The 23,879-nt window shown below is 41.3% G+C and overlaps 1 protein-coding gene across 1 annotated transcript in view; it reads right to left on the bottom strand.

Moving 5' to 3' along the window:
* The window catches only part of CYRIA (CYFIP related Rac1 interactor A), a 108,391-nt gene that overhangs the window by 9,079 nt on the left and 75,433 nt on the right, over window positions 1-23,879 (bottom strand). Inside the window, exons 3-10 of the mRNA XM_030858359.2 lie at window positions 18,534-18,613; window positions 6,631-6,752; window positions 5,291-5,396; window positions 3,318-3,454; window positions 2,559-2,636; window positions 2,278-2,394; window positions 2,108-2,187; window positions 576-702 (exon numbers count right to left, since the gene is read on the bottom strand). Coding sequence (XP_030714219.1) covers window positions 576-702; window positions 2,108-2,187; window positions 2,278-2,394; window positions 2,559-2,636; window positions 3,318-3,454; window positions 5,291-5,396; window positions 6,631-6,752; window positions 18,534-18,603 — 837 coding nt within the window. The 5' untranslated portion in view covers window positions 18,604-18,613. The remainder of the gene's footprint in view (window positions 1-575; window positions 703-2,107; window positions 2,188-2,277; window positions 2,395-2,558; window positions 2,637-3,317; window positions 3,455-5,290; window positions 5,397-6,630; window positions 6,753-18,533; window positions 18,614-23,879) is intronic.

The raw sequence follows: 23,879 nt of genomic DNA, 5'->3' as shown, positions 1-23,879 counted from the left end.
ATGCGGGGCACAGGAGATGTGCTCCAAACGAGGTGACATGTGAGGAGTGTCTTAAAAGAATCCCCCCATCAGAGAAGAGGGAGGGCACTCTGGGCAGAGAAAAGGGCTCAAGCATATTCCAAGGACAAGAAAAGGCATGGGAATCAGGCAGAGCCACCTGCAGGGATGGTGGGAGAGGAAGCTGGAACGTTGAGTGGGATTTGACCGCGGTGCCTTGTAATCTAGGATGAGACACATATAACATATAATATATGTTTCTATGGCACACTGGGTAAGCTGAAGGGGCAGCCTGCAGCTAGGGGACTGTTTGCCTCTCAGCTCCTCTACAGCCTGAGGGAATCAGCACCTCCACATTCCCCTGTGTCTCTGAGGTTGGATGTGTTTGCTGCACACATATGAACAGGACTGGACTTCTTGCTACGAGGAGAGCTGCCACGATGGGGCCTGCATCTGGGAGAGTCCACTCCCGCGGCGGGGGGTAGGGAGTGTGGAGGGGAGGGAGAGAGGGAAGCAAGGTCTGTTTGACAACATTTATGAGCTCTTATTGGGAAATCACAGTTCGTAACTATTCTTACATCGATCTTGGATGTCTTGCAGAAAGCTCCCACGGGGTGGACGTGGTCGTAGAGGATGATGACCCCCACCATCACCCTCATGCAGAACATCAGCGTTTCTTCGCTTGTAAACCTACTCCTGTACTCCCTGGAAGAGAGGACAAGTGGCAGAGATATTACCTCCGTGACAGAGCACGTTCATCTCTGGCTCCACAAATGGCTACTTCAGTCTCCTCCTATCCTCCCTGGAGAACAATTCCAGACCTGCAGAACCAGGTTAATAAGCTCTTAAAGAAACCAGCGATGGTAATTCTCCTTGAGTCTATCTGACCATTGTGAAAACAAGGTAAATTAGAGGGCAGTAAATTCTCTTCTGCCCTCAGCGAGCCAGCTCATCACGTACATAAGTCCCCCGCCCATCAATCTTGAATATTTTATAGCAGGTCTCTCTGGCTGTCCTAGATTATAGAGAATAATGGCTTCATTATGGAGAAAACGGATCAAGTTCGTTTCTATAGAGCAGCTACCGTGTCTCCAGTCTGGGTAACTTCCTTTGTAAAGATACAGGCTGCAGACTGAATTACATTGGCAAAGGTACCTACCAGAAATTACATACCATTCATTGGTCTGAGAGTATTTGTGGAGTTTGAATTTTGTTCACCTACCTTGACAGGGTCACTGATGATTCAGGTAATTCAAGCCAATTCTAGAGGCTTTCTTAACATCTACTTCATTACGGTTTGTCCCCACAGTGATGATGATTACTATTTCCATCTTGGAATAAATCTTAAATATAAGTGAACTATCTGAAATTAACACCACCTTACATTTGAACAGAGCACCAAATTTTATAAGGCACTCTTGATGCCTTTGGGCCTCCCAAACTCTCTGCATCATAGATGGTATTATGGGAACCTCATCAGATGAGGAAACCAAGGTCCAGGCAGGTCAGACCACTTGTTTATGGGCACAAAAGGGGCTACAGACATACGTGGAATAAGTGGAACCCTGACATTGGAGTGTAGGTTTTCTCATTACCATACTGCCTCAACCTCAACAAACTCAACCATTTTTTAAATCTAGCAAGTAATTTAAGTGCAAGGAAACTGTTGCATGCACGAGAGAGAGAGAGAGAGAAAGAGAGATCTTCATTCTCATTTTTGCAATAGCCTTACCACTTCCACTCTTGGTTCGACATCTTCTCTCAAATCCTTTCTCCAATATATTTATAACACACCCAGGCATTTAACCCAATCTTCCATCTGATCCTTATACAACTTCTCCTGCATCTTTGATTTGACGTTTGATTCTGCCATCTAACAAGCTATGCAATCTTTGGGAAGAAGTCAGTTAATCAATTTACGCCTCATCTTCCTCAGCTCTAAAATGGCGATACTACACCTCGCACCCAGAATTCTTTATGAAATTAATTCAGTTAATATAGAAGTAGATGTTAATATGCTGACCCACATGTGAGATGTTGTCACCACCGTCACCATCATCACAGAGACAGGTGAACTCTTGACCACGAATACACCTCTGATTTAACTTACGGAGTTTCCAGCATGACTTTACAAACGCTCGTCATCGTACTGAGGCAGTCTGTGGTATTCTCTATTGGCAGCGTTTTGTTCTAAACGGGAGACACAAATGGGTATTAGCCCTGTTAGTAGCTTTTACATGCAATCGGGCAAAAGGCACCTCGTTGCTCGACGTCGCTTACTTCGGAGACAAAGTGCATGGTGGCGTTGCTGAGGGTTTTCAGCATGGGCGTGGCTTCTGCATAGAAGAGGGACATTCGGTTGGCCATCTCATTGTTGACTTCGTTCTCAATGTCTAGCTGATGAAAAGAAGACGAGAGGATGCGGTTGATAAAGAGATGGTCAACATCTCAAAACAGTGTCCTCTGGAAATGGAATTACAGACAAAGGCTCTGTCTTCTCCCTGTGCCCCTCCCGATGCCTGGAGCATGCGTGCGTCAACCTGGGAGTTCCAGGGACTCACATGCATGTTGTTGATGCGGTTACGACTGATGGTCCTTCTGTAGTAGCTGAAGTCATTCTGAATAGCCGGGTTCCTCATCTGAAATTCAGAAGGGAGGAAAGCAGGTCATCTCTCAGCATCAGGTGCAGGACATGCATCAGAAGCCTGGACACCAGATTCCGCACAGATACCAGGACTTCTCTTTGTTACCCAAGAGTCAAAGCAACTTCCGGTTAAAAATAAATACTCGGGGCTTCCCTGGTGACGCAGTGGTTGAGAGTCCGCCTGCCGATGCAGGGGACATGGGTTCGTGCCCCGGTCCGGGAAGATCCCACATGCCGCGGAGTGGCTGGGCCCGTGAGCCATGGCCACTGAGCCTGCGCGTCCGGAGCCCGTGCTCCGCAACGGGAGAGGCCACAATAGTGAGAGGCCCGCGTACCGCAAAAAAAAAAAAAAAAATAATAATAATAATAATAAAAAAATATGCCCTGGTTTTACCCTAGGCTAGATTTCAGGGAAAGTATACTTGTTCCCAAAGAGGAAGAGACATTTGAAATGGTTTTTTCTGGTTGCATTGGGCAGATTTTGAATTTCCATGTAGAAACCACCATCTTCAATCACTTTGACCACAAGGAGTTCAAATTCTCACCACATGACACGCCTCTCTAGGGAAGGAGCTACAGCTCACTCATCTCTCTTGCCCCACAGCACTGCAGGGCACCTGGACACCTAGGTGCTCAGAAAGAATTTGTTAAATTGTCCAAGCGCACGCGGCCTAACCTTCAGTTCATCAAATCGAAGGGTGAAATGCAGAATTTCCGCAAACTCCTTTGCCAGGGCCTGCTGCCGCTCCAGGTGTTGCGTTGGTGTGTAGGGTGGACAGGTCAGAGATTCCAATAAACTCTGAAGAGCTTTTTCTGGAAGTCAAAGGGATACAGACATATTTGAGGTGGCCCGCAGAGATCTTTTCAAAAAGCACAATTTGAAGCCCCAGTTGACATTCTCAGAGATAACCTGCTTGAGTCTTTCCACTCCACCTTTCCCCCCAGAACTGTGTGAGATGTGACATGGGTAGGTAAGGAGGAAAAGGAACCCCCCATGCTCCGCCTCCACTGGAGAAGAGCCCCGGGGCCACACAGTCTTGTAAATGTCTCCCAGAGCTCAGCCGGACCCTCACATGTTCTGTCATCCCAATTCCTCACACTGTTAGAAAACCACAAAGAGGTGACTTTGGAGCATGTGCACGAGATAGCCATTCAGAAGCCAGGATGAGATGAGGTGGCCCTGATTGCGTGGGGTAAATAACCTGCTTTGCAGGGAGAGGCTTCTGGGTCATTCCAGCTCTTCTCTGCATTTACACTCTCATCAAATCCCAGGAATATTTTTCTACAAACCCACTGCCATATCTACCTCGATTACTGTCCTGAAAAGAGTCTCATTGCTCCCACTTCTCTGTTTCTAAAACTTCCTTCCAGTTTTTCCTTCCACGTATTTCTCCTAGTACCAAGTCACTTAACCAATCCTCTAGAGCAGGGGTAGGAAAACTATGGCCCACAGGCTAAATCTGGCCCACAGTCAATTTTTGCAAATAAAGTTTTATCAAAACACAGCCATGCTTTATTTTCATTCCCCTAGGGATTGACTGTGGCTACTTTTGTGCTGCAATGGCAGGGTTGAGTGGTTGCAAATAACATAGGATGGCCCACAAGCCTAAAATATTTATTAGCTGGCTCTTTACAGAAGAGTTCACTGCACCTGCTCTATCATCCCTAGAGTCCTTTTACAGTTTCTTTCCAAGGACACCACTAGCATTTTCTGTCTGTGGGAACAAACTGTCTTCTGAGGCAGCTCGCTTGACCTTGGAATGCTCTGATGGGTGGATTTTTCCTGTCTGCTGAGCTGAGTGTTGGCTCCTTAGGATTTCAGTTCATTGGGTCTAGACACACACTTGGAAGAAACAGAGAAATCGATTCCTCTTCAACCTGAGTGTCTTCAGAAGCTCCCTCTTCTTGAAAAACTGGTTCAGTTCATTGAACTATTTCCTTTGAGTCTTAGCTTCAAGTTCTCTCAACATCATGGCTATTATTCCCCCAGCGTACTTCAGTTTCTCTGTTTAACTCTTAAAATGTGGCGCTCACTTATGGCAGAAGTAGAGTAAAACATGACCACACGCTTCCTCGTTCTAGATGTATTATATTAACCAGGGAAACCTCAGACAGCTTTACTGTTCGGGGAGGGGTTGTATCATATCGGTGGTCACGTAGAGCCTACTGTCAACCAGACTTGATTTTCTTCTTGCTCCTGCAAAGCCATCCTGTGCCTGCACAGATTCTTTTAAGCTTAAGGATAGAATGTTATGTTTGTCTTTCTTGTATTTTACTATATTAAACTTAACACATGATTCCAGCCAACCAACTTCTTTTTGGGTTAGCAGGTAACCTGTATTTTCTCTGTCCTTCGGAAATGTGATCAGACATGGTAAACTTGTTAAGAGTCAGACGTAGCTGAGAACAAAACCAAAGGGACACCCACTAGTAAAGACACTCTAAATGCACCAATAAATGCAGGGGAAGAAACTCTGAAGTGGATTGACAGAAATAGACATGGCAGGTGTTTTTGTACAAGTGGCCTCTGACGATGCACAGTGACGGACCTGGGGTAGTTTCCAACGCCCGGAACCTTTCCTGCTGCTTTCTCAAACGCCGTAACAGAATTTCACATGTAAGACATGAAAACCGTAAACGCATACTCACCTAGCCTGATAGAAAACTCATAAAATCTCTTTAGCCTCACGACCAAAGGACACACTGCATTCCACGCTTTTTCTTGAAGCTGAATGTCATTGGGATTTTGAATGGCCTGCCAAAACATTATGGAATTGTCTGTTTAAAAACAAGCAGTAAGCTCCCCATCAAAACGACTTAAGATTGAGAAAGAATTTGAGTTTAAAAGATACGATTCCTGCTGTACTTTGCTAATGTGTATTTCCTCAATGGACATCAGTTCATCGGAGTGTCGTCCAAGATGCTCAATTAGGATGGCGATCTTAGCCCTTGAACATAATGTAAATGGCTCGGCAATTAGACACCACGTCATCTTGTTTCTCTTATCTTCAATGCAAAACAAATGCATGTTTAATTGGAAGCAATTCAGTCCTCCTCCATCACCGTTTGATTCTTTTAAAGTAGAGCTAGTGCTCATTGGGAAATGCAGATTCTGCGGTACTTTCCTTTCTTTATAATATGTATTACATTCCTGCCGGTCTGTGATGGTACCTAAATTACCTAAATTAAACGGTGACCCCTAAGTAGAAAAATAACCTCTTAATAGGCTAGTTTCTTCGAAATGCTGTTTTGTCTGGGTTTCAGCAGCTGGAGGATTATGACGCTAGCAGTGTTTTTGTTGTTTTTGTCGTCATGGTTTGTTTTGTTTTTAGAAAATGGTGGTGGCAGTATGTGTGTGTGTGCTGATACTTCCACAAAATTAATTATTTCAAACAAAAGGAGTGTGAAGTTTCTTGCCTTGAAGGCATTATGGAGTCTCAGAAGTCACACTGACAATTTTCCTTTTTTGTTTTGTTTGTTGTTTTGTTTTCCCTGCATTTATTTTTAAAATCTCACATGTCATTCCAAGATGACAGACGAGCAGACTACTTCAAACGAGATCTTTTATGACTCTTGTTTATGATACTAGCAGAACCTGCCAAAATTATTACAAATTTTTGTAAAGTTCATATAAACCCAGACTACGAATCCTATTTCAATTGTTGTTCGTAGATTTCATATGTATGTTTCCCTTACATGAAGTAACACAGGGACAAATTATTGTTTAAATGTGAGTCCTGCAATATCAAATGTATGCTGGAGAAGAGAATGGCTGACACTTTACACAGTCTACAGCACTGTGTGCTCAGATCAGCGTACTAGAATCAAAAGGACCATTCATACATTTTTTAAGGACACATTAACCTCCTTGTTCTTCCTAGTACGCTAGGAAACACTAGGGCTATTACTTAATCTTGCTGTGTGTGTGCGTGCATGGGTTTCCTTTCTCCACCAAGGGTGCTGTCAGCTCAGTATTATTATTGGCATACGTCTCGGATCTCTGGCCCCGCGCCCTTGTAAGCCTGCAGGTCTGCGAGGATGCTCTCGGAATCCTGGAGGACGGCGCTGATCTGGTTCCATATTTCCCTCTCTCCTTCTGTGGGCTGGGCATCTAAGCAGATGGGAAACCAAAAGACACAGAGGGCTTGTGTTTATAAACAGCCCGAGAAGAGGCTCGGCATTCAGTTCTACCTGCTAGACAATCCTATTTTAACTCCTGCAGGCTTAGTATTTACTCTTTAACATAACAAGGTGCTAAGAAAGGAAAACGAACAGAAATTCTGCCCATTACTCAGTTCAAAATAGTCATCAACATTTCACACACATTAAGCAAAGCGTGTTGGAATCATTGCAGGCACTCCTTTATTTGTATGGGTCACGTTTTTTGCATACCTACTACGTGCCAAGCGGTACAGTGGGTGATAGGAAGAATCAACATTATCTTTTGGGATCCACTTTTAACAGAAGCTATTGAATATTTCTGTTATGATTGAAAGTCTGTGAATCTGAGTATAGATAGGAAAATAGTCTCCCTTATATTTCCATACTACAAAAGCTTAAAATATTAGATAATGAATCCTTCAGAGCCATGACAGAGATGTATCTTTCTGGAACACAATGATCTGTAGAAAGCTTTGGGGTTTCTCTTTGAACATGAACTCAAGGAGTGCCAGGAGTTTTAAAGGCTCCTGTACTGTTCATCTTTGGTATTAACCGTGAAATTTATCCACAAAAATAAGTAGCACATTTAAGCTTAAATAATGAAGAACGCATTCAAACAGCCACAGAAACGTCCCCTTAGCCCCTCAGTGAATTCCTACTTGCTTACATTCCTGGAGCCAGTGTTTGCTCTTGTCTGCAGGAGTATTTTGTGGGGGGCTAGTGGGTGGAAGTTGAATGGTGGTAAAGATTGGGTGTTATTTATCTCACGATGCCTACAAAATAGGTTTCTTGCCCAGGCTAGTTAGGAAGTTAATCTGCATCTAAAACGAAGGCACTGCTAACAGAGAAAGGGGATAGATGTCATCTCCTAAAAATCTGTTTTCAAAAATCCAAGTCCTAAGGCTCTGAATTCTCCCAGCGGACCTCACTAATGAAAGGTGGGATGGAGTCATACCTGGTCGAACATTGCCCAGATCAAATCCCAGTTTTGACTAATCTTGGTGGGGGTCAGAAAAAACAGAATTCATAAAATAGGTAATTTTTAAGTGAGGCATTGACCATGCCAACTGGGTCTTCAGAAAGGCTGAGTATCAGAGTAGACGTGGGCCAGATGTGGTTGCTCCTGCTTCAGTCACCATCTGCTGGACCTATACTAATGCAAGGCCAGACCTCCGAGAAGTGATGCCCATGGAGATTTTTAGATCATTTTATTTCTCAGGTCCTGTTAAGGCCTAAGAAATTGGTGGAGTTACCTGGGAAATGAAGGGTGAAATTCACCAGTGCATAGTAATTCTCTTTAAAAGAAAAGAAATCATAGGCCCTCAGAGATTACTCAGAAACCCTGCAACCTGTTCCTTCTACAAATGAGACGGATTTCAACTAGCGGATGAGGAGGGCCTAAAGTACACGTGCACCGGGGTGCAGAGAAGGGAGAGATGAGTGTGGTCTGGGAGAAGCGGAAACTGCTCCATGTAAGGGCTGGGACTGGAGCTGGCTGGCTGGAAGCCCCAAGGGAGGGCGCCCATGAAAAGCAGGAGGAAGACTTGGCAGGTGGCCCAAGAATGGCTGGACTTGAAAGAGGAAAGGGACCTGCCAGGTTACATTGTTGAATCCAGCCTGGGAAGCAGAGGAGAGAAAGAAACATGTTTCCCCTTTATCCTTTGCTATCCTTCTCCTGCTTCCCCCAAACACCTGGTAAGTTGTCTCAGGTAAAATGTTTGTCACAATATACTATATATTTCATCTTTTCCTGTTTTCCCAAACTTTTCTAAAAGCAATATGGCGTCTTAAACAGAAACCTAAAACCCACAAGCTAGGAAGCCTGTAACTGAGGGACACATTTCAATGAACAGAATTCCAGGGTAAGGCTGGCAATTCCCAAGTAAGAAGAAAGTCAGGGAAGAAAACATATGACAAAAATGCAAAGATCCTAGAGAACAAAAAATCAAATACTCTTGACTCAAATCCTTTCGCCTTTGGATGAAAGTATCGAAAACTCACAAGCTAAACACAAAGACAATTTCCTATAGAGATTTATATTTGAGAAGGAAAAGGAAAAGAGAGTCTGGGACCAAGATTCTGAGAGGTAAGTCTATTTGAATATCAATACAAAGAAGTATGGGAGAGGAAGGCACTTGGAGAACAGAAAAGGCTCCTAATCTTGGCTGTCATATGACTCCGTCTTAGCAAGTCACCACTTGATCAGTTTTAAACAAAACAGAATTAAAGCCAAGTGGTCTAGAAGAGGAGCATTGGAAAAACAAAAACAAAAAGCCCCCATTCTTTTGATGCTTACTGAAACACCAAAGGAGAAAGATTTCAAACTCAGTTTTTAAAAACAGAGGCCTTTCTTAAGTGCTTCAAAAGTAAGACAGTTTCCAGGAGAGTGGCCTAAAAGTGGTACTGGCCACAGACAGGCAAGCATCTCTCCATCCCAGGCGAAGTGACACTTTCTAATACAAATTCACATTGACGTTGATGTGACCACAAAGAGCTGGACGAGTGACATGGAGGACGACACCACTTCTCTCCCAGAGGTGGCAGAGTTGGGGGCTATGGTGAATCACTTCCGGCCTGCAGTAACTCCCTCCTGCTAGCCAGAGTGATCTGTGAAACAGGACCCTCAGTCCCCAGCCTCCCTCTCTGGGAAAACATTTCTTTTGGCAGATATCCTAGTGTCCTATTGGAAATGTTTCTCATGTGGACCTGTTCGACAGGGATGGGGTAGGGAGGGGTGGGAGAAATCCAAGCCATCATTCCTTCTTTGGGAATGATTCTGACTTAGAAATGCACTGGCTCATTTTCTTCCATAATTTGCTAGGCTTATTGCAAGCCCTAGTTTTTTCCGCTCTCCTCTGTCAAGGAACTTAAGTCACCTTTTCTTCCAGCTAATAATTAAGCCCTTGGGGCCAGCAGCACAGTCCCTGTCTTCTGGGCCAGGCAGCTCTAAGAGTCTCAGGGGACTCAAATCACAAGTGGCATCAACTTCTGAGGCAGAGAGTCCCAACTGGAAGAAGCCCTAATCTGTCTGTCTTCTTCTTTTTTCAAATGGGAAAAGGACTGTGTAACCCTAAGTGACATTTGGTATTGGCCCAAATCCCTAAGTTCATGATTCATCCCACTTTGATCCCCCAGCTACATGATCAGACACTTAGGACTCATTAGTGAGAATCTGATCTCTGAGCCTGTAAGACTCAGGCCTTATTTGTTCCATTTGATATCGTATCTCCAGGACCTAACACAGTGCCTGGCACGCAGTAGATGCTGGTAGAAAAATGTGCTGAATAGTTGAAACATATGATTTAAATATACTTCTCACATTGTTTTGTGATGGTTTTTCTGCTTGGCTTTGAATTCTGAGATCTCTGGAGACAGGGTCTGTATTCTTGTCCTTAGTGCTCCCATATGCCCTACCCACTGGAGACACTCACTAAACATGTCATGACTCAATGAATAAATGAGGAAATTGACCAGGTGACAGAGAACGTGGGCTGTGGGAAGCAGCAAAAGAAATGAAGATCCTATTACTTCCAGATCCTCTCTTCTGTCTTGTCTAACAGTGCTGCCTGTCTCTCTATTACCATGAAGATAATATGCACTCACCTACAATCAGATTGGCTGTTCACATCTTCATTAACATTGTGTTTTTAAATCTTCCATCATTTATTTACAGCGTCAACGTTTCCTCAGTGTGGTTAACACATTAATAGAATATTTGATGAGTGAAAAACTGCGTTTAATGTTTGTTCTCCCAATTCTAAGGCTGTTATCATTTTGGAGTAGTCCTTTGAGAGGCTCTGGGGTCTATACTTTTGGCATTCTCCAGATTCAGATTCAGTTGGTCACCATGTTTTTAAAATGTACTGTCTCTTCGGATGTCAAGGAGAGACATCTTGGAAAAGACCTTGAAGAATTAGTGATTGAAAAGGTTACTATATTTAACCTGTCAGCAACCTCCTAAAGCATTTGCTGAGTGAACAGGAACTCTGAATTATGGGTTTTGTTTTTCTATTTTTAACACAGAGATTGACCTTTAGTCAAAGGTATACACACACACAGGCACACACAAATGCCCCCCAATAATATTAATGATGGAAATGGGTCATTATTCCCAGTTGCAGTCAGTGAATTATTTGGTGATATTTTTTCTAAGAATCACATTCTAAATTTCTAATCATCAGTTATTTCATCAAAATTAAGGAGGATGGTTACAGAAAGCTGGGCTGTTCCTGTCTCACGATGAAGCTGTTAAAAACCCCTGTGATTTACACAGGCAATTTCAGAAACCAACAATTCTAGGAGCCCTGGAACGAGCCTATCCAGGCTTTTCCCCGGGTTAAACCCCCTCTTCCGGACGTGCTATTGTAGAAAGTATGAAAATGTATCATGTGCACTGTGACCTTGAACACATATATTTATTGTTAAGAACTTGCTGAATTCCAAGTGCCTAGAATTTTTAATGGAAAAGTACCATCTTATCAATTAAGAAAGTTAAACAGTATTCATTCTGTTTACAGGGGATCTATTTATCCTCCTTTAGCTCAATTTGCTAGTGACAGTGGATATTCCCTGCCAGCATTTTGGAGTCACCAGGGTCAGGTAGAGGTTTCACAGTGGAGGATTGTGGTATTTACTGAAAGCAGAATGCTTGGCATTCCACTGTGCTGATGGAGAGGAAGGTGGCCATGGGCTTTGTTTGTCAGGAATGGACATCTTTGGCGAACATACCCCAGGGCAAGGCAGCAGGGTTCAACCCAGAGCAGGGCTGTCAAATCAAAGGGTTCTTATCTCTGCAAATCAGCCAAGGACGCGCCCTGTCTCTACAAGCACCGGGAACCCACACACCTTTTCCCAACAACCTATTCAGTACTGTGTGGAAAAGCTGACAGAGAATCAAACAAATTAACCAAAGATAATGTGAGAAGAAGACACCATTTATTTGGAGATGTCTTTGGCTTGGAAGGAAGCCCTGGTATTTCATCAATAGGATACATCCCTATCTCTGTACCCCACTGGTTGTTGTATAAACACAGAAGAAAGGTACAGCAGAAAGAATCTGCCAAAGCCATAAATTAAATCTATGGCCCTTCCTCCCCACCCACTTCCTCACTTCTCCACACCTCGCCCCTTCAGGATAAACTAAGAAACATAACTATCTAATATTAAAATTTGGGCATGCAAAATGGAAATGATTTATAGCACAATACTAACCGCTTACAGAAACAACGTAAAATGGTGAAGGTCCATTGGAAGATGTAAGTAAGTGTGACTGGTTGACGTATTTATTTGTACAGGAGCATTAGCCATCACATGCCAGAGCCCCTTCCCAAGGAACAATCAGATGAGGGACTGCAAAGAACAGGGAGGGTTAAGATACTCGAGGGCCTGTTTATTTCATTCACGTGCTGTGAGATCCCTGTGATGTCATGGGGGAAGGGGGAGTTCCAAGGATGTAGTTTTGGAGACCCAGATCCTACCATCAGTTTTACCACTCACTAAACATGAGACCTCAGGGAAACCCTATTAATCTCTCTGGGTCTCATATTAATTCTCGGTAAAGGGAGGGAAGCTAACAAGAGCCCCGTCTCCTCCCTGTATGTTCCTGTGGGGTCTATGACATGTAGGAGCGTAATGAGGATGTTGACAGATGAAAAGCGCTTAAAAAGCAAAAGTGCTAGAAACTGCAAGAATCTTTGTGAATGAATCCCTACGATGGCATAAACAAATTCCTTCCCCAGTCTGTTCTGTTCCTTTGCTCTTTGTTTGTGTTGTTTCATTTGTAAAGTGACCAAAAACATTCTTTATTTTCCTCCTTTACTCTTCTAAGATTATCTAGCCTCCTGTGAACAACCTCAGCAGATGTGAGGGTACCGGAGAGGGAGAGATGAAAGAAGAGATCAGTAGCAGCAGGAAGTGGCCTGAGTCAACAAAGAAAGCCCAGATGATCGCCTACTCTGACAGCGCCCCCTCCCTTGCTTTAAAGAGTAGGAGACTGTAGTCCTAACAGGTCAAAATATTCAGACCCTTCCTGAGAGGACAGTGGTTTGGAAGCTTTAGAATTTCCCTCTTAACCCCACCTCCTTCCCCATCAACTACCATTATTGTTTTTGGCATTCCTATTATGCTCATAAAGGTTGGTTTTTCTTATAAGAAAATCATTTTTCAGTTGCTATGTTCTAAGAAACACATCTTCGGCCCAGCCTAGAACCTGTACTTCTTTTGGCCAGCCCATCACTTGCTCTCTCTATTACAGACTTCTCTGCTACCTGCCCTACTGTCTCTTCAATGTGTTTGCATCTGATCTCCCCAATAAAGTTATATACTCCTTGAAAAAAAGTTCATGTTCTTCTAATGTTCCTATATTTATGTGCTCTATGTCTTTCCCCCCATGCTTCTCTGCTCCACTAAGACACCACCCCCACTTCTGCTGGTCCTTCCTAATGCTAGGATGCAGGAGATGTTCTGCAGATAGTTACTGAATTAGCATCAGTGAAGAAATCAAAATTCCTAAGCTTATACTTCATGCCCAGGTCTATGCCAGATACTGAATAAGTCATGTACGATATAAGCACAAGATGCCATCCAAATCCTTTCCACAGGGAAGTGGAATAATACCAAAGAGACCTACTTATGTCAGAAGGAATGGAGAACACTGGAATAAGAAAATGTGTGAGAAAATATAAAAGATCTATTAAGATTACAAATACAAACATATACACGTTTAAGAGACTATTGCAAGTTTAAAGTTAAAAAAAGATATTGTAATGAGGAGTTTATAACATATGTACATAGAAGCAAAACATATAGCAAGAGCACAAAGGGTGGAAGGGTGGTGATTGGATGTGTACCGTGATAAGTTTCTTAAATTCTTCATGACGTAAAGAATACATTTTGAAGACAGATGGCAATAAGTTAAAGATGTATATAATAATCTCTAAAGTAAGCACCAAGAAGCATAACTAAAACGTCAACATAAAAGACAAAAGAGAATACTAAAAATTATTTGATTTAATCGAAAGGCAGGAAAACATTGAGACACCAAGAGCAGAAATGGAACAAATGGAAACAACACCAAGATACACTCAAATACGAACAGTAATTAAATGTACATGGGCTGAACATGCCAATAAAAAGGTAGATATTATCAGCTTGGATGAAAAAAATTGGGCCAACTATGTGTTGTTTATGAGAAACATGCTATAAAGATAAAGGCAGACAGAATGGGGAAATATATACCATTGCAAACAGTAAGCACAAGAAAGCTGTTATGGTCAAAATATGGCAGGCTTGAAGGTACATTTAACAGAAGTTATGTGGGACCTCGAAAAACTATAAAACACTGCTGAATGAAATTAAAGAATATCTAAACAAATGAAAACATAGACCATATTCATAGGTGGGAGGAATCAATACTACCTAGATGTCAATTCTCTCCAAATCGATCCCTAGATTTTATGTAATTATAATCAATATCCCAGCAAGATTTTCTGTAGACATTAAAGGCTTATAAAAGATAAATAAAATTATTTAGAAAAGTAAAGGAGCTAGAATACTCAAAACATCTTGAGAAAGAACAAAGTTGAAGGACTTACTCTTCCTGACTTTAAGATTTATTAGTTGTTACGTTTTGGTATTCATTGGTGAAAGGGATCAATCAAGCAATGAGAGAGAATAAAAGGTCCAGAAGTAGCCCGATACATATTATAGTTGACTAAATTATGATAAGGGCACTAAAGCAATCTCCCTGCGCTAGAATAATTTTATATCACATGAAAAAAAAATAAACCCAACACCTCTCTCATAACACACACAAAAATTAGTTAAGGATTGACCATTGACCTAATGTAAAGCTTAAGATTCTAAAACTTTCATAAGGAAATGTAGTAGGATATCTTTATGACCGTGGAATAGGCATGATTTCTTAAAGAAGATACAGCATGAACTTAGTAAAAAAGGAAAAAAATAACACTTCATCAAAATGTAAAACTTCTGTTCATGAAAAGAAAACAGTAGTGGGATGAAAAAACAACAATAAAAAGACGTTAAGTGATCGTGTAGAAATGTGACCATAAACTGTAAAACCCTCTGCAAAGGGCAAAAAATTTAAATCAGATCCACACAACTGGAAAACCTAAGGACAGATGTGTCTAATTTTGTATTATATTTTGACCCAACCTAATTATATCTATTTGACCCAGTTCAATTATATTCCATCAGTGACTTCAAAAAGAATATTCAACACTCAAAGTAGAGGTGCCAAAGGCCTTTGAGTTGTTGCTGTATATTGTTCAGCCTTCCTTCCTCCTTCTACTTCTTCCTCCTTAACTCTTTTGTAATCCAGCCTCTGTACTCAAAGTGATAAATCCTGAATCTGTTGGGCAGTTAACTGCCCAATCTGTCATCCCCTTTTCAAGCTTTTTCCTTCTTGACCACTCTTAGCATTTGAATCCATTTACACTCCCTCCTACTTGAATGTCCGTGTCTCCTGGCTGCCTGATCTAGCCTGTTCTATTCTGTTTCTTCACATGGCCAGCATCTGTTACTCAGGCTCATTCACTGTCCAACAGTCCAGGCTCAATGCGGGCTGAGTGCTGGGTCGCCAAACTGGGTGGGGTCCAAGCCCTGCCATCAGGAATCTCAACTGAGTAAGATGAGGTTCCTCCTCAGTGTGGCCTTTCTCTCCTGGATCCTCTAACTACTCAACCTCCCTTTAAGTATAAGCACACCTGAAGTTCCCATCCCCTCAAGCTCTTGCCTGCTCTAGTTTTCCTTTAGGGATTTCAACTATTCTCTTTGGAAAAGTCTTCTAGATCTGTAGAAAAAACACTCATTGTTTTAAGTCCATTCCAAATGCCACCTTTGCAAGAAGACTTCCCCAATCCCTTCTGTAGTCATCCATTTCCTGAAACTTGATGTATGCTTTCTCCCTCTACTCCCAGGCCACACCGTGCCTCTCCTAAGCCCCTTACTTTACTTTGTCTTGAACTGTGTGCCTGTATTGTCCTCCACACCTGCCTGGGGCTTCATTAGGCAAAGGCTGCTCTTGTCTAGCTCTGTCTCCCTGATGGCACTGTGGCTTACACGAAGGCTCATAACCATTCTCAGTATACTGCTACTGTACTGAGCTGAAATCTATATACTCAAGGAAAAATCATGACCACAGCCCATCTTCCCCACCCTTCCAGTCCATCACCCTTTTTTCTTGAAAGCCAACTTTAGGAAATACGATTTGCAGGATCAAGAAACCAATTTTTTTTTTTCATGAGACATCTTAGTTTGTAGATGATTAAGACTTCTCTCTCTAATCAGGAACAGAATGATGGCTGTAGCACTTCCTGGAAGCTGTCTGTGATGAGCACTTAAGGGAATCAAAGCAGAGGGAGGAAGAAAGCCAAAGACATCTGTGTTCCCATCTCAGTTCCCCAATCATTCCCTGTGAGACTTCAGCCCAGTGATTTATCTTCTCAGTCTCAGTGAAATAATGTTACTCTTCTTGGTCTTGAGGGGGAAATAAACAAGATTTTATATATTTCTATAAATTTATAGTTTTATATTTTCCTTAAATACTATAGTTCTAGTCCTAGTAGTGAGCCACCAGACATGGAAATCCATTCCACACTTCCCCCTCTTAGAGAAATTATAGTATATCTACAAATGGAATTTTGGGACCATAAGCTGTTATCAAAATTCAAGATATTTAAATGTTCTCTTCAGCCACCATGACCTTCCCGTAAATAACATATTAAGAAAATGTCCAAGGTACAAGACTGAGCAGATCAGAGTCCTTGGGTTGTAGCAGAGAGGAAGTGAAGCCCCTTTGCTATGGTGGTGGGGAAGGGGATCCCCTGAGATGTCGCCTCAGAACACTGCTGCTCCAGAGAACATCAGTTGAAAACTACTGCTTTAAATTCCTATAGATTTTACTTTTATCACTTTAAAGGATTTTGATATTAGACTTGACAAAGGACTCAACCCTATTCTATGTGGAAGCATGGAAAGCCAAAATTCAAGAACAGCGAAATAGGCAAATGGGGTCACTCTGGTAGTCGTTGTGAGAAGCACACACACATGCATGTGGAATTTAGGGCTTCCAAAAAAGAACAGGCATGTAACTCCCCTAGGTGTTTATATGTCCCTGAAGTTGTGAGTGAATGGGGTGTTTTACCCCCATTTGGGCCTCTGTGCATGCTGAATGAAACAGTGTAAAGTGCATTTGACAAGAAGTGGAAGGGGTCAATTAAAAATGCAAGTAGTAAAATTAGGGTGTTGGAATAATGGGTAATTTATTTTGTAACAATTCTTTAAAGTTATTAATAAATCTTCCTGTAACAACAACAACAAAGATATATGTATATTACAGAAGAGTAGCAAAAGTCACACAAGTAAAAAAAGCCCATTCTTTTTGAAGTATCAAATCAATCTGGCTCTTGAGTTCCCAGCTGTACTTCTTACCAAACCCAACCAAACCCAGCCAAACCCAACCAAATCCAACCAAACCCAGCCAAACCCAACCAAACCCAACCAAACCCAACCAATCCCAACTAAAATCCTACCAAACCCAACCAAGCCCAACCAAAACCCTACCAAACCCAACCAAGCCCAACCAAAACCAACCACACCCAATCAAATCCAGTCAAGCCCAGTCAAATATCAAGAAAAACAGCAAACCGAGTTAAATCAGAAGTGAGATCTCTTTCGTTGAATATAATCTACAGTAAAAATCTTTTTCAGAATGCAAGAGCTTTGGGGACACTTTTCCTTTTCAAGTAGGTATTTTAGACATAGCAAAGATTTTAAAAAGATACATCCAAGGAGCTTTCATCATTTGGTTTGCTTATCTTAAAAGGGTCTTCTAGCATTTACTTAGAAAATCTCTGTTAGAAGGTTTAATGTATACGCAAGGAAGTTCCAACTTATTTTTAATATAAATAAAATACTTGAAATATTACAGTTTAAAGCAGATTAAAGTTTGGAACAGATGACTACTGGACAAAGGACATTTAACTATGCTTAGCATTGCGGAACTGCAATTCAAAAAGAGGAGAACACAAGAGTGAGTGTAGAAATGTGAGGCTAGTTGATTAAACATGAATGTGTCTTTCATTTATAAATATAGTCAATCAAAAAATAACAAGGTAAGAAAGAATCTCTGTATGTATTTAGTCATGATTCATAAGCCATTTTGCCTTAGGAAAAAATTTAAAGTTTTTGACAAAAGAAAAATAAACTTTCAAATGAAAGTTATATCTTAAACTCCTGAAACAGTTTTGAATTATCAAATAATATAAAAGAATAGAGATGACTCAAAAATACAAAATCTGTAAGCCTCATTTCTTGTATATATCACTTTTTCTTTCACGTCTAGTGATATTTGTTCTATATTAATCTGTGTCAATTACTATGTATACTATTTTTCTTTGGAATATGACATAAAAAACCTTGAAAATTATTAGGAAAATACATGTTGATGATTTATGTTAGGCCTACAATAACTGTTTGCTTCTAAAATCAAAGAAAAGCCTGGGCGTATTAAAAAGATATTCTTTGGGGGTGTTTTGAAAATGTATGAAAAGGAAGAAGGAAATGATCTTTGAAGACTCAGAGAAATGCAGAGTGACATTTGGATGTGGTTTAAGTATCACACACAATCTTTATCTTATAGCTTCCCTATCAACAAGCTATAAAGAAAGTGAAAAGTTTTCATCATAATCTTTTAAGTTTTGGAACTTACTTTCAAAATCCAGGAAAAAATGTGGGTAGTTTTCAATTTCCCTGGTAAGGACTTTGAGCAGGTTTCCCATCCCAGCAAACCTAGGAGAGGCAACACAAAACCAAATACCATTAGCAGTATAAAAAACAAGCTTCTTAAAAGATTGGACATTTTTTAATAACTTGCATAAATACCACTGAACCCCTATAACTACATCAGAAGGCCCAATAGAAAGTATCTTTATACCAGGTGATGAGTGATAACTTAGCAACTATTTTTTATTCAAAGAATTAGGTATTTTAGTCATAGGAGGCAGAGTTTACGTATATTCTACAAATTTCTTCCCTTTCCCCTTCACTAATCCCCTGAATCCTTACGGTTAATATTTCAGCTTCGCTTTGTTTCTGTTCCATTGATGTGGGAACATACCATGTCAATGGACAAGCAGAACAGAGAGGGCATTATTAAAATACCTATCCAAAAAGGTAAGTTTCTTAAAGTTCCTGAGGAAAAGAGTTTAGAAAACAGATTTATACTCCCAGGAACCCCTCTTAGCCTGTACGGGAGGTCATGTTTCCCAGGCAAGTCAGAGGCTCTTGCAATTTGACATTTCAATGGTAACGAAATTAGGTACTTCATGAAGTGTAGAAATGGAAAGGTATAATAACCAAAAAGTTTTCTCAATGAAACTGCAGCCTGAGGCATTTGCAAGGGTGAATCAAGTCTATAGAGAAATACAAATTTGTTACATATCTGCAATCCCAACCTGAAAAAATAGGGGAAATGTAGTTATTATTTAAGTAAATAGCACAATTTCTACTGCTCTCAGCTCTAGACATTAAACCGTCTTCTTCAGGAGGCCGTTGTCCATTCATTTATTCTACACATATTTACGGAGCCGTGATTTGATGCTGGGTACTGTGCTCTTTGGAAGGCATTTTTCTAACTCATGATTCAGACACCTCAGCTTGTGAAGGATCAACTTGAAAAATCACTGGTCCAGTAAAAGGGAACTGCAGGGATGTAATTTTCTATCCACATGGCTTCTGACAGTATTTATGTTGCTACAGGCATTTAAAAAGATAAGCCACTCTAAGAAAGATGTGGTGAAAGAGGAATATACGAAAAGGATGATGTTGTGCATGAAAATACATAGCAAGCAGTTCCCTTAAGTGCAGAAAGTGGTATAATCTAGGCTCCATAACACCCCCTTCTGAGAAAATAACTCATACACTTGCAGACATCATTCATGGTATAAGTCACTAACGTGAAGGTAGAAAAGAGTCTGCTTAGGGAGGGCTGTTTGCAATCCTAGCTCTGTTTCCTGTTAGCTCTGTTATCCGAGGCAAGGTCCTTTACTCTCTAAGCCTCAGTTTTCTCATCTGTAAAAAGAATTTTTGAAATGTATCTATTTCATCCATCACAAATATTAATAAAAATAGAAAGTGTTTAGCACCGTACTTATAGGAAGTGCTCAAGGCACATTACATGATAATTACCACCATCATCATCATGATAATTATCTTAACAGCCTTCAAATACTTACTTAGAATTCTCTTATGGAAAACGAATGAGGTCGGTTATATGTGGCTCTAGGGAAGAGAACCAGAACCAATGAGGAAATAATGAGGAAGACCTTCATTCAGTGCTGTGAAAAAATTTCTAACCATTAGGGTTGTCCGCATATTGGGTGATTTGCCCTGTGAAATAGTGTTTCCTGTCACTGGTGGTGTTTAAGTGGAAATATGGTATATTACTCCTGAAAAATATTATAAAAATGAGTTGGGCAGAAGGTTGGAATAGATACCTCTTAGACCTTGCCTATCTTGGAATATATGAATGTGTGGGCATGTATGACATGTACACACACACAGACACACACACACACACACAACAGGAGGCAAACACCATGCTTCTCTCTTCCAAAAGGATCGTCCCTATTCTTTCTGTCATTTTCTTCCTCCCTTGCCTTTATGCACATTTTCTTTTACGGTATTTTTGAGCAAAGCCCTGCATAAGACAGGTTCTGCCAGATTAACACTCAGAACTGGTCTAGCCCATCCCTGCCACTGGGCAACATTCGCAAATCCTCCTGGGTCTCTAGGAAATAACCTGTTTCCAATTTAATGAACAATTCCAACTCAGACCCCGAGGCACTTCGTGTAGGAAGATGATTCTACTGTTTAGTAGCAGCCCTGACTTTCATATAAAATGCCTTAATGGAAGTTAAATATTCTTAATTTCCCTAGCTTTGTGCTATTAACATGTCACAAGAGACCTGAATGGATTTAGCTTCCTGCTAAAAGTCTGACTTGTGTAGGATTTTACTGTCAGAGTGCCTGGGTGGGAAATACATTAAGCTTTTAAAATTAGTAACAGACTGAAATAAACACACGTGGAAATACATCCAGATACTAGCTGGCTGCAGAGTTCTGTTCAAAACGTGACTTAAGCTGGTTGGCTGATGCAGCCCAATATTTTGAAGCATGATTCTAACAACAACCCAGGTCAACTAACTGGAAATATTCTAGATGTACTCTAGATGTCTCACATCCCAAACAGGAACTGTCTGCAACAATAATTGATAATTATGGGATATTATGTAGTATTAGGGGTCAAGTCCAGTCCCATGGAACCTAGAAGACATGCATTTCAATACAAGCTCCTTGAATAAACACAGAAATAGTTCATCTCCTTCATGGAAAAAAAAAATGATGCTTATTGCTCCCCTCCAATGGGACAAGAATTCATGGAAGTATATTCTGGTTCAAGGTCTGCAATGTGAGTTAGCATTACACAGATGAGCACTGGGTAGAGACCATGGTTGTTTTTTATTAGACCTCGGGCTCCACTTGGGAAGACCCTCACCCAAAGAGCTTTTACTACACCCCCAGCTACATTCTTCACGACAGAGCCTCTCCAATCTTTTCAAACAGCTCCTAAGTGCGTACAAAACACATTTCTATGAACCATGTTACTAATGAGATGGCTTAGTTAATCACTGTGAGGATTATTTTTTAATATTTGATCTTGTTCAATAAAAGAATTTAAGATAGGGCTTCCCTGGTGGCGCAGTGGTTGGGAGTCCGACTGCCGATGCAGGGGACACGGGTTCGTGCCCCGGTCCGGGAGGATCCCACATGCCACGGAATGGCTGGGCCCATGAGCCATGGCCACTAAGCCTGCGCGTCCGGAGCCTGTGCTCCACAGCGAGACAGGCCACAACAGTGAGAGGCCCACGTACAGCAAAAAAAAAAAAAAAAAAAAGAATTTCCGGTAAGTTATTATACACTATCAGAAAATGCAAATGCTTACATAATGAAAGTGAGGGGAAGAGGAAAATAAAAGGAGAATCGTAAGATGAAGGTAGAGAGGCAGGTAGTACATGAACTATAGGTCGTCCAGGCAATAAGATCTTCACATCTGCTGGAGATCAATTAGGATCTAAGCTTCTGAGTGCCAAAGCAAAGGGAAAAAAAGTCTCTTTCAAGATTTGGTGTTCAGAAAATAAAGACAAACTGGTGACACTGGAGAAGTACAGCTTTTTTTTTTTTTTAAATGAAATAGTGATCTGGCTAAGAGAGAGTTGAGACAAAGAGAAATCTCCTCTTAGAGCTCCCATGGGCACAGCAGTGTTTTCACAGCTAAAAGGCGGGGAGAGAAGCCTGGCTGGCAGTCCAGGACTGTATTTAGGGAAGCCGGGGACTCTGGTTTCCATGTTCTGTCTGGTAACTCCATGCCTACACTCCTAATGTGACCTGCTGCTGGGTCAGCCCCAAGGAACTTGCCAGATCCTTGCCACTCTCCACTATGGATTGGGAGCTCATATCAGAGAGAATACGGCAATCCAGCAGGTGATGATTCTAGGCAGTTTCTACAGGTAAAGAAGCTGCTTATTAAGTTCAAGGGATAGGAAAGGTCTCCCCAATAATAAAGGAGGAGATGGAGAACCAATGTGAAGGAAGAGGGAAGTACAGCAAAAAATACAGATGTGAAAGTACTAAAATACTAGGAATAGAATTCATAAAGGAGGGTGCTAAGAAGGATTCCAGGCCTAAGGGAGCTCCAGCAATAATTTACAAAGCATGTTTATTATTTAAAACTAGTATGCTGTCTATATTATAAAGTTTAGGCTTATTTTAACACTCACACACACACACAAACACACAATGTCTCCCTTGACAACTTCAGAGATCATCTCAAAGTGAAACCTCCCCGGGACACGTGATAGTTTGCAGTGGTGCCTGTGAGTGTTGTGAGATCTGAATTCACCCCCTCCAGGAGGGTCTGGTAGGGGCAGAGCAAGGGAAGATTACAAGATTTGGTCTCTCAGATGAAGACAGAGGGGAGATGCCAGTTGGATAAGTACTCATGAGGCGATGGGCCTTGCAAACTTTCTTTCTGGCTCTTACTTGGGATGTTTCCTGCATTGGAGACTGGCATTGGAAGGTGGTCCTCTTTCCGTCTGTGGCCACTCTGGATGGCCTTTTGCTCTTAGAGACACCTGTCTTCCTCCATGACGGGGTTCTCCAGGACCGTCTCTTCTCTACCAAAGTGAAGGTGTGTGGGCGTCTGCCACCACGGCTTTGGCTATGTGCTGGGGTTGTTCTCCCAGAGCATTGCAGGTTGGGACTTACTGATAAAGATTAAGACACAGTCTGGAGGATCTGTAGCACAGAGGAGGCTAAGATAAAAATGTGGCCTACTGATATTATCAGAAGATGCACAGTGTAAGTGGTAAATGATGAGCTCCTAGAGAAGAGTTTGAAAGAGCTGCACAAATATGAAGCCCTGTCTCACTCCCCCATTATGCTAGAGCAAGTAATCGTAGCTCTGAGTCTCGGTTCTTCACCTACAACAACAATAGTATAATAATCTCTCCTACATGAGATTCTCGCAAAGACTATTGAAATGAGTGTAAAACTGCTGCGTAAAATACTATAAAACACTGCGCAAATATTAGCTGTAATTACTCAGCATTACAACTCGTTTCATGGTTTAAGTTATTCACGGAATCAAAGAAGTATTACATCCTCAGAATCATATAAGTTGCGTGTTTCTTGATATTTCAGGTTTGGTCTCCCAAAATCCATGACTCTTTATGTAAACTGCTTTAATGTCAAGCTATAATCAGGTAAATATTTAAAGGTATTAATAGCTAGCACCGCAAGAGATTTTCCTACATGCCAAAGACTGTATTTTAGATACCTTTTCTTACTTTATCTTCAAAATATATCTAAGAGGAAGATATGTTGTTTAGGAATGAGAAAACTTAAAGGTATTAAAATTAAATACAGAAGCTAATTTTAAAAATATAAATCTTTATGAAAGAAAACTAAATTTTCAAGAGAACAATATTTATATAAG

Source organism: Globicephala melas, chromosome 12, assembly GCF_963455315.2.
Source record: "Globicephala melas chromosome 12, mGloMel1.2, whole genome shotgun sequence".
Lineage (NCBI taxonomy): Eukaryota > Metazoa > Chordata > Mammalia > Artiodactyla > Delphinidae > Globicephala > Globicephala melas.
Note: the sequence above shows the minus strand (reverse complement) of the source record. Positions and strands in the feature narration are given on the sequence as shown.